Raw genomic sequence first — 16,872 nt, 5'->3', positions numbered from 1 at the left:
AAACTCATTTTCTTGGCTAGATGCAGTGGCTCACGTCCATAATCCCAGCACTTTGGGAGGCTGAGGTGGCTGCTTGAGCCCAGAAGTTTGAGACCAGTCTGAGCAACATAGCGAGTCCCCATCTCTGTAAACAATTTCAAAATTTGCTCTGTCGGGTGGTGCGTGCCTGTAGTCCCAGCTCCGGGGGAGGAAGAGGTGGGAGGGTCTCTTGAGTCCAGGAAACCGAGGTTGCAAAGAGAAATGATCGCACCGCTGAGCCCCAGCCTGGGCAACAGAATGAGACCCCATCTCAAACAAAACAAAACAAGAAAACTTCATTTTCTTTAATAGACAGGAACTATTCAGGTTATCTCTTTGCTATTGAATGACGTTTGGTAGTAATCTCTTCCAAGGAATTTGTCTATTTCATCTAAATTTTAGAGTTTATGGACATAAAGTAGTGATGGAAGGTTATTGCACTGCTGCACCCCAGCCTGGGCAACAGAATGAGACCCCATCTCAAACAAAAGAAAGCAAGAAAACTTCATTTCCTTTAATAGACAGGAACTATTCAGGTTATCTCTTTGCTATTGAATGATGTTTGGTAGTAATCTCTTCCAAGGAATTTGTCTATTTCATCTAAATTTTAGAGTTTATGGACATAAAGTGGTGATGGAGGGTATCGCACCGCTGAACCCCAGCCTGGGCAACAGAATGAGACCCCATCTCAAACAAAACAAAGTAAGAGAACTTCATTTTCTTTAACAGACAGGAACTATTCAGGTTATCTCTTTGCTATCAAATGACGCTGGATAGTAATCTCTTCCAAGGAATTTGTCTATCTCACCTTAATTGTAGAGTTTATAGGCATAAAGCAGTGACGGAAGGTATATTTCTGGGCTCTCAATTCAAGTCCATTGACCTATATGTCTGCTCTTAAGCCAATGCCATGGTGTCTTAATTAGTGCAGCTATGTAGTAAGTTTTGAAATCAGGAAGCATGAGTTGTTCAATATGTTTGTCTTTTACATTTTTCTTTTGTTATTCTGGGTCCCTTATATTGCCATACAAATTTTAGTATCAGCTTGTCAATTTTTGCAAAAAAGGCTGCCAAGGATGGTGCTGAATCTGTAGAGCTATTTGGGGGAGTTCTGCCAACTTAATGTTAGTCTTCTGACCTATGAATGTGTGATTTATTTCCCTTTATTTAAGTCTTCTTTAGTATCATTCAATAATGTTTCAGTACAAGTCTTACATTTCTTTTGCTAAGTTTATTCCTAAGCATTTTATTTTTTTTGCTATGATTGTAAATGAAAGTGTTTTCTTGATTGCATTTTTAGGGTTTTCATTACTAGTGTAGGGGAATCTGATACAAATGGTTACTGGATATTGAGCTTGTAGGTACAATACTGCTGCATTGGTTTTTAAGTTCTGATACTCTATTAAAATGGCTTTTGAGTGACTTTCAATATTCAGGATCATGTCATCTGTGAACAGAGATGGCTTTGTTCTTCTTTCCAATATGATATGTTTTATTTCTTTTGCTTGCCTAACTTCCCTGGCTATAATTTCCAGTTCAGTGCTGAAGACAAGTGGCAAGAGAGGATATGTTTGTCTTGTTATCTTCTTTTGGGAAAGATATTTTTGTGTGTACAGAATTCTAGGTTGACAGTTTCTTTCAGCACTTTAAAGATATTACTGGACTATCTCTGTCTTACACAGTTTCTAATGAGAAGTCTGTGGTGATTCTTGTCCTTGTTCCCCGTAAGTAATGTGTCTTTTTGCTCCAGAGGTCTTCAAGGTTTTCTCTTTATCTTTGGTTTGTGGTGGCTTAGATATGTGTCCAGCTGTGTGTGTATATGTGTGTGCACGTGCACGTGTGTGTCTGTATATACCATGATTTGGGATCTTTGCTGGATCTGTGGTTAGATGTTGGACTGCTTCATACTGTCCTGAAGCTCTCAGATGAACTGCAATCCTGTTTGTTTTTTTCCCACTCTTTGTAATCTCTGTGTTTCATTTTGGGTACTTTCTATAGATCTGTCTTTAAATTCACTGATTTTTTTCCTTGGCTATTTGAGGTCACAGATAAGCCTCTGGGGGGCATTCACTTGACTCTTTCTTAGTCTCCAACTCTCTGCTGAAATCCCTCATCTGTTCATGTTTGTTGTCTACCTTTGCCATTAATGCCTTTAGGTCATATTAATCTTGGTTATTTCCACTCCATCTCTGATAGTTCCAATATCTGGGTTGCCCTGGAGTCTTTCTCTGCTTTGTCTCTTGATGGCAGGTGTGTTTGTCTTATATTTTTGGGGGCATCTCATACTTTTCCTTTGTTCTTTTTAGTAGACACGAGGTCCGGCTGTGTTGCCCAGGCTGATCTTGAACTCCTGGGCTCAAGTGATCCTCTTGTCTTGGCCTTCCAAAGTGCTGGGATTACAGGTGTGAGCCACCATGCCCAGCCTCTCCTAATTTTTGAATGAATTCCAGACTTCAGGTGTAGAACAGCAGAGGCTAAGGTGTGTGTGTGTATATATATATATATATGCATGCCTGGAAATGGGTATGCCTCTATTACTAGACTGTTAGAGAGTTCAGTCAATCCAGCAAGGCAATGAAATGGGCTTGGATTTTACTGTTGCTATGGTGAAACTCAGCACATGGCCAGCGTCAGATTCCTCTCACACTACCTCGTGCTTAAAGCAGGGCCTGGGTTTCTGGAGGGTTTTTGCCAGAGTTCCCACCCCACCCTCCCTTGGTTTTTGTCTTTCCTCGTGTGTCTGCACCTTGGGGGGCTTCTCTCTCTATGCTCTTGTGCCTCTGCTACAGCTCGACTGCTGTGCCTGTTGCCTGGAGCCTGCTGGCCTGTTGGAGGGGTCCGAAGGGCTCTCTGTTGCTTTGGCCCAGACTCTGACTGAGGCAGGGCCTATGTCTCTGGGTCTCAGGGCGGAGCCTTCTTAGTGACTCTGTCCTGCTCCCTGTGGTGTGCCACATGTGGCAGGTCCTCGCCCTGCTGGAGACGGAAGGTTTTCTTTTGCAGTTCTTCTGTAGCAGTGGGTCTTTGCCTGTGCTCTGGGGGCGACAGGGTTTGCTGCCTTTCATCAGGAGCTGCAGGTTATGTTCTGTGGGGAGCAGCACAGGAGAGCCTGCTGCAGGCCCACACCTCTGAGAGGCTCTTCTCGTGTCCCACCTCAATCTTCTGGGTGGGGGCCCAGTGGACATCCATGGCCTGTGCAGCCTGTGGCTCCCGAAGGTTCGAGATTCTCCACTGGCCCACGTTCAGCCTTGCACAAACCACTGCCAATTTCAGGTGAGCGTTTCTCCCCGCTGGCCCCTTCTGCTCTGCTGCAGGAAACTGGCGCTCATGGCCCGGCTCTCCTTGGAGGCACCTCTTCCCTTCCCTGCTGGGCACCTCACTTCCCCTGCCACCTCAGCTCTCTGATGGGTTCAGGAAAAGTTAGAATTTTATAGCTTTTCTGCCCTTTTCTTATTTCCAAGGTGGGAGTGGTGCTCTTTCCAGCTGTCTGCAGGCGGAGGTGGAACCAGGCTGGGGCTTTTGCCAGAGCAATGTTTCCAATATGCTTGAGGCCGAAGGAACTGCCCACAGGACTCTTTGCACATGCAGCCAAGCAAAACCAGGATGAAACTCTCTAAGAACGCACGGTTAGAATAACCACGTATTTAATTTAAACAACACTGAATAATCACAATGTTCTCTAAAACAAGCCTGTCTGTCTTGGCTGATAAACCTGACCCCTGACTGTTTAACACGCAGCAGTAATTTACCAGACAGGTGCTGGCACTATGGCCAAGCGTGGAGAAAGGTGAGCAGAGTGGCACTGCACGGCCCCTGCCCGGCTGTGGGAGGAAGCTGTCCTGCTGCCTCGGAGACTGCGAGCACCAGAGTCCAGCTGGTGGTGGCTGAGTGGAAACAAAGTCAGAGAAGCTACGTCTCCCACTTCCACCCACCAAGTGCGTTCTTCACGCAGCTTCCATCCAAAACCAACGACTTATTCTATTCTGGTCTTCCTGGAGGGGAATCGACCTATCCCTTTGCTTTCCTTCTGAACTTTCCAGGAAAGAACAGGAAGCACCCATTTTAGAAGCTGCAGCTGGGGTGGAGCCAGCTGTCCTCCTGAGGCGGGTGAAGCCCACAGCAGACTGAAGTGGATAAGCTGAGGATGAGCTGAGGATGAGCTGGGGATGAGCTGGGGATGACCTGGGATGAGCTGGGGATGAGCTGAGGATGAGCTGAGGGTGAGCTGAGGGTGAGCTGAGGATGAGCTAAGGGTGAGCTGAGCTGGGGATGAGCTGAGGGTGACCTGAGCTGGGGATGAGCTGAGGATGAGCTGGGGATGAGCTGGGGATAAGCTGAGGATGAGCTGGGGATGAGCTGGGAATGAGCCGGGGATGAGCTGGGGATGAGCTGGGGATGAGCTGAGGATGAGCTGAGGATGAGCTGAGGATGAGCTGAGCTGAGGATGAGCTGAGCTTAGGATGAGCTGGGGATGAACTGGGGATGAACTGTGGATGAACTGGGGATGAGCTGAGCTGAGGATGAGCTGAGGATGAGCTGAGGATGAGTGGGGGATGAGAAGAGGATGAGTTGAGCTAAGGATGAGCTGAGGATGAGCGGAGGATGAGCTGAAGATGAGCTGGGGATGAGCTGGGGATGAGCTGAGGCTGGCTGAGCTGAGCTGGGGATGAGCTGAGGATGGGCTGGGGATGAGCTGAGCTGAGGATTAGCTGAGGATGAGCTGGGGATAAGCTGGGGATGAGCTCGGGATGAGTTGAGCTGGGGATGAGCTGGGGATGAGCTGAGGATGAGCTGGGGATGAGCTGAGGATGAGCTGGGGATGAGCTGGGAATGAGCTGGGGATGAGCTGGGGATGAGCTGGAGATGAGCTGGAGATGAGCTGAGGCTGAGCTGGGGATGAGCTGGGGATGAGCTGGGGATGAGCTGGGCATGAGCTGCGAATGAGCTGGGGATGAGCTGGGGATGAGCTGAGGCTGAGCTGGGGATGAGCTGAGCTGAGGATGAGCCGGGGATGAGCCAGGGATGAGCCAGGGATGAGCCGAGGATGAGCTGAGCTGAGGGTGGCACAAGGGGACTTCTCAGGCTCTGCCTGCTGCAGGTTTGTATAAAGAATGTCACACAGAGTGTCATTCTCAGAGAAGTAAAACAAAACAAAACAGAAAAAGTCATTTTTGTGGGAGAATCTGTGACAGGATGCTCAATGTTCATTGCATAGTGAGAAAAGTGGGACCAGAAGCCGTGCAGGCAGGGCAACCCCAGTGCTGGGAGGGAACCCTGCGTGGGGACTGTGGCCATCTCAAGTCGCTTCTCCAGTGCTGGGAGGGAACCCTGCGTGGGGACTGTGGCCATCTCAAGTTGCTTCTTCACTGCCTGAGTTTCTAATGGTGCACTGAAACCCCAGCTGCACAGCCGCAGATCTGATGACGGGCAGCGCAGGTTCCGCATCCACCCTAGAGAAGCGGATGCTCTCAGGGCAAAACAAGATCCCCAGGCTCTGCGGAGCCGCCAAACGGAAATCCCCACTGTAGCTTTAAGGGCTGTGAGAAATAAACTGGGCTCTGCGTGTGATGCCTCCCAACAGTGTATCGACTCTTAAAGCTTTTTATAATTAAAAATGGTATTTTAGTCTGTTTTAAATTGCAAAACTAATAACTGTTCTTTCTAAAAAATTCAAATCACCCAGAAGCATATGATGAAAAAAAGAACAGTCCCCTTGCCTGGCTCCAACTCCACCTTCTAGAAGTCACTGTGTGGCCAGCCTGCTGTGTAACTGGCCAAGCCTCCTCCCGTGCTTGTTCCAGTCTACAGAAGCACAGAGCTTGTGTAAGCATTTTGTACAATTTGATTATTTTACCTTTTGGATCAAGGACATCCAACCAAGTCCTCATAGAAAGATACAACTTAAAGAATTTTAATGGCTGTATAGTATTCTAGCCCATGGATCCATCATTTTAAATTAACTCTCCTACTAAGTGATTCTTTTCAACTTTTTCCTATTACAAATCATGTTATCATGAACATCTCTGGGCAGAATCATTTCATGGACATATACATTAGTGGCTTTTAAGAATATATGCCTCCTAGCAGGACTGCTGGCTTTGCAGGTATACCCGTTTCTAATTCTGACAGTTACTGCTTAATTGCCCTAAGCAAAGGGAGTACTGTACCCACCCGCCAACAGGGTCTGAGAGTTCACATCCCCTACAGCCTTGTAGGGATTGATTCTCTGGATAGAATCAATTTTTGAAACTTTCCAACTGAGAGAAGAAAAAGGTCGTATTACTTTTGTAATCAGAACACAATTCAATACATCTTTTTCTTTCTTAAGCACATGACAGACCATTTTTAATATTCTTTTGTGGTTTCTAATGCAGACACGAGCTCCATAAACCAACATGGGAAGAAAGGAGGTTGCTTCACCAATCAGAGGTGAGCCACAGACAGAACACGGCTCTTTCTAGTCATACGGATCTGTAAGAAATCTGACGGTGAACTAATAAAAAAAGTCAGCAGACACTGTCCTTACCACGGTGTCTTCGGTTGCTCATCCTGCTAATCACTAGTTGCATGTGGGTGTAAACTGGTCATTATTTTGTGACCTGGTAACTATTTTAGTTTCTTATATACCTTGAAGCAGTTTCGGGTTTGCAGTTCTTCTGTTCTTTTTTAGGTTCAATCCTAGCCTTAGAGCTGTTTTTAGTTTACATGGGAAGCAGGCTAATAACAAAAAGTTCCTAATGCAGCTCGTTACACAAATGTCGTTAGATGATGAATTAAATCAGTAAAAGAATACCTTTATGAATACCACCTAGAAAAAGTAGGAAAACAAATTTTTTTTAAAACAAGATAAAACATTTCCTGCTTCCTCTTCTAAAGTTTGGAAAAGGTCTCTAAGGTTAAAGACGCTCCTAAGACTGCAGTTGCTATCAGGAGTTACAGACGACGCCGACCACAACACAGTGCTCTTTTCCATCATGACACCCAGAGCCTATTGTTTCAATGACAACCAAGTGAGCATTTGTTTTCAAATACTTGGCAGGGGCAGAGGAAGACAATCGTTCACTCATTCAGCAACCGTTTCCCGATCAACCTCCTGGGTGACGGCAGCTCCTACATGGATCCCCTTGGACTCATCTCCTCTGCAGTGTCCACACTGCAGGACCTGCCGGCAGGGCCAGACCACAAGGCTGACACCCTCCAGCTCCTCCGTGCGGGCGGGAATTCTCAGATGTGCAAATGGAGGAGATGAGGGCAGGCGGAGGAGGGGCTGCTAATCTGAAGAAAGGGAGAGGAGATGCTGGCTTGGGGCTTGCACACACTGGAACAAATAGACAAACACACACAGACACACACACGAGATACACACACACATCACACAGACACACACACACACACACAGAGACAGACAGAGACAGACACACACACACACATACACACACACACGGCCTTCCACATGCCTCTGGGGAACTTCCTCCTGCAATCAATCAGCTGCTGTGTACTTAAAAATGCTTAGGAAAGGAAAGCAAATCCTTTGGGGAAAAGTCAAATTCATTTTTAAGTTTAAGAGCAATGAGTTTTGGATTAACTATGCCATTCCTCTTTCATCATAGGATAGATGACTGAGAATAGGCATTTTTCAAGGACTTCAAGAAAAGCCTCTCATTATCACACCAAGAAATTACCATCATGTACAGCCATTGCCATCCCAGCAAGAGGGAAGACCAGACCATCTGGGTTTCTTAGTCGCCTGACCTTGTCTGCCTTAAGCACGAGACCGCATCAAGGACACCAAGCTTGTTAATATTAGACTAAATTCCATTGACTTTTCAACAGACCGGGCCGCAGTTCTAGAGGACAGCCTGGCACCCCCGGCACAGCGTCCAGCCACCTCCCAGCTCTGGCTCACTCAGAGTTCGGGTGGCTCCTGCTTCCTGCATCCAATTCCAGGATTTGTGTACGCTCTCCTTTCCTAACCAGAAGCCCGGTGATGGGAAGGGGCACTTCCCTCTGTCTGCAGGGCACGCCACCCTCATGCCACCCGCAGGTAAGCAGCGGTGAGCCCGGAGGGGACGCCACCCTCATGCCACCCGCAGGTAAGCAGCGGTGAGCCCGGAGGAGACGCCACCCTCATGCCACCCGCAGGTAAGCAGCGGTGAGCCCGGAGGGGACGCCACCCTCATGCCACCCGCAGGTAAGCAGCGGTGAGCCCGGCAGGCAGGTGGGCCTGGTGAGGGGCTTCTGACTAGGACTGAATCCACCAGCTTCAATGATCTCCTGAGGTTTGTTTCTTTAATTCTTTTCCCCCGACTCTAAAGGTGCTTCACGCTTAGTGTAGAAACTGTAGAAGAGGCACAAAAGAAGCCCAATTCAGTGCCGTCGTGGGTGGCGCCATTTGCGAATCTCTAGTTAGGAGCGGGCTCTTCTGGTCTCCGTCGTATGCACATCTGTGTCTGTGCATGGGAAGCACAGCTATGATTGTTCTGTAAATCTGGCTTCTTGGTCTGCATTTCTTCTTTTTAAGGAATGTTGTCATGAGCGCTTCCTTAGGACACTATTTTTAATGTTTAACTTTTCAGTAGCTCCAATAATATCTCATCAAATATTTCATAACTTTTTAACTATTCACCCTCTGTGGACATTTAAGTGAATCTCAATTTTCATTCTTATAAACAACACAGAAGTCATCTATATCTCTGATTATTTTCTCAAGACAGTATTTTAGCAGAGCCATGACTGGGTCAAAGGGAATGGCTATTTAAGGTGTTTGATGCTTCCTGGCAAGACGCTTTCTAGAACAGCCAGGCCACTGTCCACCCAGGTTCATTTGAGAAGTGGGAGGCGAACTCTTCTCTCTTTGCAGTAAAGGGGCTCAGTAGTTCAAGCTTCATGGCTTGCCTGCCTCAGGGGCTGCCTGATGGGTCTGTGTTTTTATGAACAGAAATCAGCATTCACTATGAGCACAGGACCACAGGGGCTGAGCTGCCATGGGGTCCAAATACCATTCACAGAGATGACTAAGACGCAAGCTTGATATACAATCGAGAAGAAGCTGAGAGTTTCAGCTTTCAATTATATATGAGGGAAGAGGAAGGTTTGCTCAGAATGTGCTTTAGATTTATAGAAAATCTCCACGAGTCCCTGATGGGCCTTGGCAGAAAGATGAGCACTGGGACTGTGCTGACAAAGCAGCTCCCGCCCCATTCCTCGAAGAGGCCGAGAGCCGCCGCCCTGCCCCAGCCCGCAGGGACAGAGTCACCACGACCACAGCGCACGGCGCGTGTTAGGGCTGTGTCAGGGTTGAGCCTCAGAGACGGTCTTGTGGTGTAACCCCAAATGTGCTGGGATTGGCTGCAGCAGGCTTGGTCTAACAGTCCCCAGACCTCTGGGCCGCCGAAGCGCGGCCTTAGGATGGGCCTCACGTGATCCTCACTGTGAGGGAGTGGGAAGGCCTGTAGTGACTCTGTCAGTTAAGGTAAAGTGACACCTGTCACACTGGGAAGCTCCGGCGAGGCAGGTTTTCTTTTTGTTTGGCGACAGGAAGGTAAGTGAAGTCTGTTTCTTTTGCGGTTCTACCTTAACCGTGAACACCACAACCACAACCACAACCACAATGGGATGCTCCCACAGCCACAAGCCTTGAGCGTTTATGCTCAAAGAAGTGGGACAGACACACGTTCGCTAGGACTCTACTCTGAACCCCATGCCCCAGGCGCACCTTCATGACAGGCTGGGCAAAATAGCGGGCGCTCCAGTCGCAGAACCCCGTCTGCACCGTGGCGGAGATGAAACTTTTGTGTCCAGCAGCATCGTCTGCGTCGTCTGCAGTCTTCAGGGTTTAAGCAGGAGGGTTGGAAGGAAAAAGAAACACCAGTCAGTCATGCCACTCCTGAGCTCAAAAGAGCTCCAGCTGGGGACAAAGGCATTGCCGGGAGTACCGGGCTGCCCCTAAGGACGGCACTTCTGTACTCTACTCACTTCCGTATCCTGGTGACCGAGAACCCTTGAACGTCTGGCCAGGGATTGAGGGGCCCAGGCTGTGAAGTGTGAGCCACGTCGGTCCCACCATCCCCAGGGCCGACCCAGCACAGCTCCCAAGTCAATTCTAGCTGACTGTTCAGACAGTGCCACGTGCGTCCATGTGTGCTGGTTTATCAACCCCCAAAAAGCCTCTGCCGCTTGGTTCCAGGACAGCTCCTGTGATGGCCCCATGACACCAGGCTGAGAGCGGGGACTCCCGTGTGAAGTGGCCTGGATAGAGCGCACAGCTGTGCAGGCCGGCTGGGGCTCCCAGCCACTGGAGAAAGAGGATGTGGAGCTGAGGAGGACTGAGCTTTGGGTGTTTCCTGTTGTGGAACCTATGGCGGCCTGTCAGAGTCTGTGTGTGTTTGTGCAGTGAGGCTGGGCACCAGGGGTCTCCTGTGCCATGCCATGTGGACTGCTGGCATCTCTCACGCTGTGTCTTGGCACAGGGAGCTCCCCATGATCCCAGGGCAGGTGCAGTGAGAGGTGCATCCCCCCCACCCCGGGGGGTCAGGTGGGTGAGCTGCGTGTGCCGGTAGCGTTGCTCCCCAGGGCCTGGCCAGGAGGCTGACCCTGCACTTGGGGCTCGGTGGTGATTCTCGCTCCTCCTCTGCCGAGACACGGAAAGTGCGGGTGGGCTGGGGCTGAGCTGCACCTGTGGGTACCTGCCCGCTCTTGCCGTGACAGCTCTTCTACCCCAACATCGCCGCTCCTGCTCCAAGGCGCCCTGCAAGGCGGCTGCTAACTTCTTTTAAAATCACTGATTACCAAGAGAGCCCCGGACCCCACTCATTGCTGAGCTGATCATGCTGTCAGCACCCAGAGCAGCTGGGTGTGCTGGGTGCGCCCTGAACCATCTTCTTGAGCCCTGGTGCCCTCAACTGACAAAGTGGCAGCGCCTGGACGAGACAGCCGAGGTCTCTGGACCAGCTGCCGCCTCACACCGCTCTCATAACCCCGGCAAAACAAAGCACACATTCCTCTCTCCAGAAATATCTTTTTCAACGTAGTTACAGGCAAAGAGAGTGTACCTATTTATGCGGCATACTTGGATATTCACAGAAAAGACAACACATTCAGAACAAATGCTCTGCAGTGCAGCTGCCCCCGAGGGGACGCAGAGTGCTGTGTGCCCAGGAAGGGCAGAGGCAGGTAACTGCATGCTCCTGTTCCGTTACATGGAAGCTGCCCGGAATGGTGAACCCAGAACCAAGGGCAGAGAACTGGGTCACACCCGACAGTACTCCTAAAGAGTGCAGGCAGAGGGGTGCACGAGCGAGGGCCAGCGCCCGGGTCTGCAAAGGCAGAGAGTGGCCCACAGACCCAGGACGGCAAGGCGGGTCCCGCCCCGTCCCATGGTGATGTAAGCAGCCTGAGGCTGAGGCCATGAGCCCCCATCTGAGAAGCAACGCTCTCAGCGTCCAGATCACGAGGCAGCTGGGCCTCCGTACCTGCTCTGGGCCCTTGTCGAACATCTTCCGTGTCCGGGGGAACTGGTGGGAGTGGGGGGTGTACTGTGCCCCCGTGGGGCCTGTGGTGCCCGGCCGGCCGGGAGGCAAGTCTCGGCTGACCGGCTGCTTGGCCACGTCGTTGGTCAGGCTGGAGCTGCTGGTGCTGGACGCCGGAGGGGAGCCCCTGCCATTGGGAGAAAAACAAACACTGCATCCTCTGCAGAGTCTGGGGCTTCGAGAGGGAACATGGAACAACTTCCTGGGCCACCTGCGCCCTCCCAGGTGCCACTAGGGCCCGGGGTGTCCTCAGTTGCCCGGCACGCCATCATGGCTCCCAAACCCCAGCTGCTGGTGCCAAGTCCACGCTGCTCGGTTGCCCGCCTGGCAGGGGGCAGGGTTGTCCCTTATTGAACTCCAGTGCCCTGGGAGGCGGTACGGACAGGACGAACCCAGCTCAGAGTCGAGTGGGCTGGGATGTGCGAGCTCAGCGCACAGCAGTGCCACGTCCTGAGGTGCAAACACCTGTTGGTTACCCATTTGGAGATCTAGATCCCCTCTTACAAACTCTGAAAGGCCACAGAGACCAGGCTTAGTTCAACTTTTGCTGAGACGATGTGCACATGAAGGGTTCCTTAAGATAGGGGGGAGCTCAAGGCAGGGCTCAGATCAGGCGGGTACCGGGGTGTCCGGGAGGGAGAGGGAGAGACAGCCCGTTAAGAGAGGGGGGAGGAGATGAGATCAGGCGGGTACTGGGGTGTCCGGGAGGGAGAAGGAGAGAGAACGCCCGTTAGAGAGGGGGGAGACGAGATCAGGCGGGTACTGGGGTGTCCGGGAAGGTGAGGGAGAGAGAGCGCCCGTTTAGAGAGGGGGGAGACGAGATCAGGCGGGTACTGGGGTGTCCGGGAGGGAGAGGGAGAGAGAAAGCCCGTTAGAGAAGGGGGGAGGAGACGAGATCAGGCAGGTACTGGGGTATCCGGGAGGGAGAGGGAGAGAGAGCGCCCGTTAGAGAGGGGGGAGACGAGATCAGGTGGGTACTGGGGTGTCCGGGAGGGAGAGGGAGAGAGAGCGCCCATTAGAGAGGGGGGAGGAGACGAGATCAGGCGGGTACTGGGGTGTCCGGGAAGGTGAGGGAGAGAGAGCGCCCGTTTAGAGAGGGGGGAGACGAGATCAGGCGGGTACTGGGGTGTCCGGGAGGGAGAGGGAGAGAGAACGCCCGTTAAGAGAGAGGGGAGGAGACGAGATCAGGCGGGTACTGGGGTGTCCGGGAGGGAGAGGGAGAGAGAAAGCCCGTTAGAGAAGGGGGAGGAGACGAGATTAGGCAGGTACTGGGGTATCCGGGAGGGAGAGGGAGAGAGAGCGCCCGTTAGAGAGGGGGGAGACGAGATCAGGCAGGTACTGGGGTATCCGGGAGGGAGAGGGAGAGAGAGCGCCCGTTAGAGAGGGGGGAGACGAGATCAGGCGGGTACTGGGGTGTCCGGGAAGGTGAGGGAGAGAGAAAGCCCGTTAGAGAGGGAGGAGACGAGATCAGGCGGGTACTGGGGTGTCCGGGAGGGAGAGGGAGAGAGAACGCCCGTTAGAGAGGGGGGAGACGAGATCAGGCGGGTACTGGGGTGTCCGGGAGGGAGAGGGAGAGAGCGCCCGTTAGCGGGGGGAGGAGACGAGATCAGGCGGGTACTGGGGTGTCCGGGAGGAAGAGGGAGAGAGTGCCCGTTAGTAGGGGGAGGAGACGAGATCAGGCGGGTACTGGGGTGTCCGGGAGGGAGAGGGAAAGAGTGCCCGTTAGTGGGGGGAGGAGACGAGATCAGGCGGGTACTGGGGTGTCCGGGAGGGAGAGGCAAAGAGTGCCCGTTAGTGGGGGGAGGAGACGAGATCAGGCGGGTACTGGGGTGTCCGGGAGGGAGAGGGAGAGAGCGCCCGTTAGCGGGGGGAGGAGACGAAGCCCAGACAGGGCGGGGAAGGAGGCCGGGGGGAGGCTGGCTCAGGAAGAGCTCAGTCCGTAGGGCCCCAGTCACCACCATGGACCTGCAGGCTGAGTGGGCAGCACTTACCCCGCCTGGTGGATGTGCACACCCTTGTTGGTGGGGCTGGCGGGGGCTGACTGTGTGAGGGAGGAGGTGTCCAGGACGCGCTGCGGCCGGGCGTTCACGGTGGCCTAGGGGCAAAGGCATGGGGGTGTGAAGGTTAGATGGGACGCGCTCCGCGGAAGCTGCCACACAAAGCAGAGGCTGGTGTGGAGCCGCTTCAGAATCACAGAAAAGTCCTTTGGCCGAGGAAGCACCAACACCAATGGAAGGCCCCAGCTGGATTCCCCCCAAAGGCAATCCTGAAGCTCAAGTGGCATTCTTTACTCTTGGAGGACACGCATCCGCTGGGCGAGCGCTGGCGTGGCCGTGTGAGCTGGGATGTCTGGGGAGGAAGCTATGCCTGAGGCTCCTGAGGGGTCAGGGCCTGAAGCCTCTGAGACGGACAACGGCACACCCTCCTCACCTTCTCTGCCAGAAGGGCGGCTCCCGGCGGCCTCAGTGTCCTCCCCCTTGCCTGAGGCTGGGCCTCCACACCGTCCCAGCCTTGAGTCCAATTCTCCCCAACACCTCAGCTCTCGGGTCAGAGGCTGTGACTTGAGGCCCGGGAAGAATCCACCAGCCATGCTCTTTCCAGAGCCGGGTGACAGTGGCATTCGTGGAGGGTCAGGGAGTGCTTCATCCACCCAGGACCTGGCCGGTGGGCACGGGGTGGAAAGCCACCAGCAGCCTCAGGCCTCCAAGCAGGCCACTGTTTACACCCCTGTGTTCCTCAGGAGGCCACAGACACTGTCAGGGAATGACTGCAGGGGGCTTGGGCTCTCTCCAGCGGCAAAATGGGCTCTGCTGCCTGGGCTGTGATGGGGCCTGGAACTCAAGACCGCCCTTAACTTCCTCCTGGCCGAGGGGCTGCGGTCATCCTTCCCCACGGGCGCACACAGGTGGTGCCAGGCGCACTGCATGGACGGGGAACCTTCATCTCCAGGGCAGACATGGCTGAAACCTGCCCTGGGGAGGGGTGCACTGGCAGGGGGAAGGGACAGCTGCTCCCGGGGATGGGGAGCAGGGTGGGTGGTGCACAGCTGGCACAGCCTAGTGGGCAGCATGAGGCTCCAAACCACCCCTTCAACACAGCCGTCTGTGGATGAAGCCGAGACCCTGGGCTCTGAGAGCCTCCTGCCACAGACACCTGCAGGGCTTGAAATTCTATCACAGAAAAAGATTGGTGCCAGCTTGAGCCCCAGCATTCAGGAGGGAAGTGGTTTTGTTTTGATTTTTTTAAGCAGGGTTTTCTGTGGATCTGGAGACCAGCTGTCAGCGTTAGTGAGCAGCCGTGAGAAACCACGCAAGGCAGGGCGTGCGCTGCCCGGCCACCGACATGGCCTTGTGAGGGCCCAGGTGCTTCGGGGCGGTTTTGTTCTGAGTGCACTGCTCAGTCTGGGGAACGTAGGTCCCTCTGGGTTCTGGACTCCAGAGGCTGTGCGCATTCAGAAGGGGCCTGATTGTGCTGGGTTCCGGACTCCAGAGGCTGTGTGCATTCAGAAGGGCCTGATGGTGCTGGGGCAACCCCATCTGTGTCAGGAGGATGGGGCCAGCTGCTCCGTGAAGGTGCCCACTGATCCCGCAGGCACAAGCCGTTCCCTGAGTGCCGGCCCATCCCAGGCTGCGCTCCAGCCAGACAGAACCCCGTCCTGGGGGTCCACATCTGCGTGGAGCCTGCACTGTCTCACATCCAGCCAGACAGAACCCCGTCCTGGGGGTCCACATCTGCGTGGAGCCTGCACTGTCTCACATCCAGCCAGACAGAACCCCGTCCTGGGGGTCCACATCTGCGTGGAGCCTGCACTGTCTCACGCTTTTAATTATTCACTTAGAAGTTAGGAGCCTTGAACTTGCAATTCAGCCAACAGAACACCAAGGAAAACAAAACGATCCTGAAGTCTTCACTCATGTAACGTCGACGCTTCCCAGATTGTCTTTTCCTTCAAAATGCAAATAGCAAGAAAATGGAACCATAACTTGTCTTTAAGCAACGTTCCTATTTTTTAAATGACAAGAGTAATACATGTTCTTTCTGAGCTTGTTTTGTTTTGGTATTAAACTATTCGGCCAGCCCTAGACACATACAACCACCCCACAGAAACTGCCAGACATATGATCCCTTCAAAAGTCTAAAAAGAGAAAAGCAAGTTTTCGACTCTGAACCTTATATGTGCCTTCTCAAAATGTCTGGAAAAACAGTGGGAGGTGACGGGGAAGACAGAAAACTTCTGGAGCTGAAATGAAGCCTTCAGCAAAACCCACACATGCTCAGACGCTCATGGAGCACAAAGGCTCTAGGCGCTGCTGGGCTGGGGCCGCTGACTCAGGAGCCCTGGGGCGTCCCGCTCAGCTGCCTGGGGTCTGTGCAGCTCCCGCCCTGCCACCCTGCAACGGAAGCGCCCGCGGGAGTACCGCGTGGGAGCCGTGGTGACGAACCCTCTGCTCCGCCCACTCTTCCAGTCAGGGAACTGATCCGGGCCTCGGCATGAATTCTCGCAGCCCCTGGGGTTATAAGATGACACCATCCTGCTTTCACATGGCTTGTACCTGTGGCTGCTGTCACAAAACTACTTTCCCACCACTTCTGGAAATCTCGTGAGAGACGGACACACACCTGGCTCGGGGCCCCCCCACCCCTGCCATTAGTGTAGTGACCACAGGGCGTTGGCCTGGAGGGAGCTTTCTTTAGCCCTGCACTTCCTATTTGTTCAATAAACATTTACTCAGCGTTGATTGTGCTGGTGTGGGGCCAAGACTGAACATGAGCAGCGCATCCCTCAGAGGTGACCTGGCAGACCTGCCTGCCTGCGGTGTTGGCGTGAGGACAGGGTACTCAGAGAGCAGGAGCTGCAGAGCTGGCTGAGGCAGAGGCAGAGGCAGAGGACCAGGGAGAGTCCTTTCTGCTGGTCCCTGCCACCATTTTAGAGAGCGCAGCACCAGGAAGGGCGAACAGAGAAGGCACAGTGCTGGCAGAGGCTGGGTTTGGAGATGCAAACTGGAGGGCTGAGTGCGGCCCGCACAGCCTCAGTGGGCCCAGGCCTGCCTCAAGGACACGGTGCCCTTCTCAGCATGTACAGCCCCAGAGCCCCGGCTCACTCGCAGCCTGCAGAGGTCAAGCGTGTGCAAACACGCCCTCTAGAGAGGTCTGAGTCCAGAGAGGATGGCAGCTGTAAGAGGGTCAAGGTCACGGCTACAAGACAGGGCCTTTCTTCCACTCCCCAAGCCAACCTTCAGCGGTGGCAAATACGACTTTGCTAACAGTCGAATTCTCAGCACAGACACTCTTTCGGGCCAGTGTACACATAAACACTCTTTGAAGATGG

At 53.1% G+C, this 16,872-nt stretch overlaps 1 protein-coding gene across 6 annotated transcripts in view; it reads right to left on the bottom strand.

Annotated features, from left to right (window-relative positions):
- The window catches only part of RPTOR (regulatory associated protein of MTOR complex 1), a 415,958-nt gene that overhangs the window by 30,895 nt on the left and 368,191 nt on the right, over positions 1-16,872 (bottom strand). For 5 of the 6 annotated variants that reach the window (XM_024235062.3, XM_054535892.2, XM_054535893.2 and 2 more), the window contains 3 exons: positions 13,535-13,638; positions 11,487-11,670; positions 9,731-9,841 (listed from right to left, as the gene is read on the bottom strand). In XM_024235062.3, coding sequence (XP_024090830.1) covers positions 9,731-9,841; positions 11,487-11,670; positions 13,535-13,638 — 399 coding nt within the window. The remainder of the gene's footprint in view (positions 1-9,730; positions 9,842-11,486; positions 11,671-13,534; positions 13,639-16,872) is intronic. The other variant, XM_024235063.3, reaches the window with a different exon arrangement.

This window comes from Pongo abelii, chromosome 19, assembly GCF_028885655.2.
Source record: "Pongo abelii isolate AG06213 chromosome 19, NHGRI_mPonAbe1-v2.0_pri, whole genome shotgun sequence".
Taxonomy (NCBI): Eukaryota; Metazoa; Chordata; class Mammalia; order Primates; family Hominidae; genus Pongo; species Pongo abelii.
This window is presented reverse-complemented; position numbering and strand designations above follow the sequence as displayed.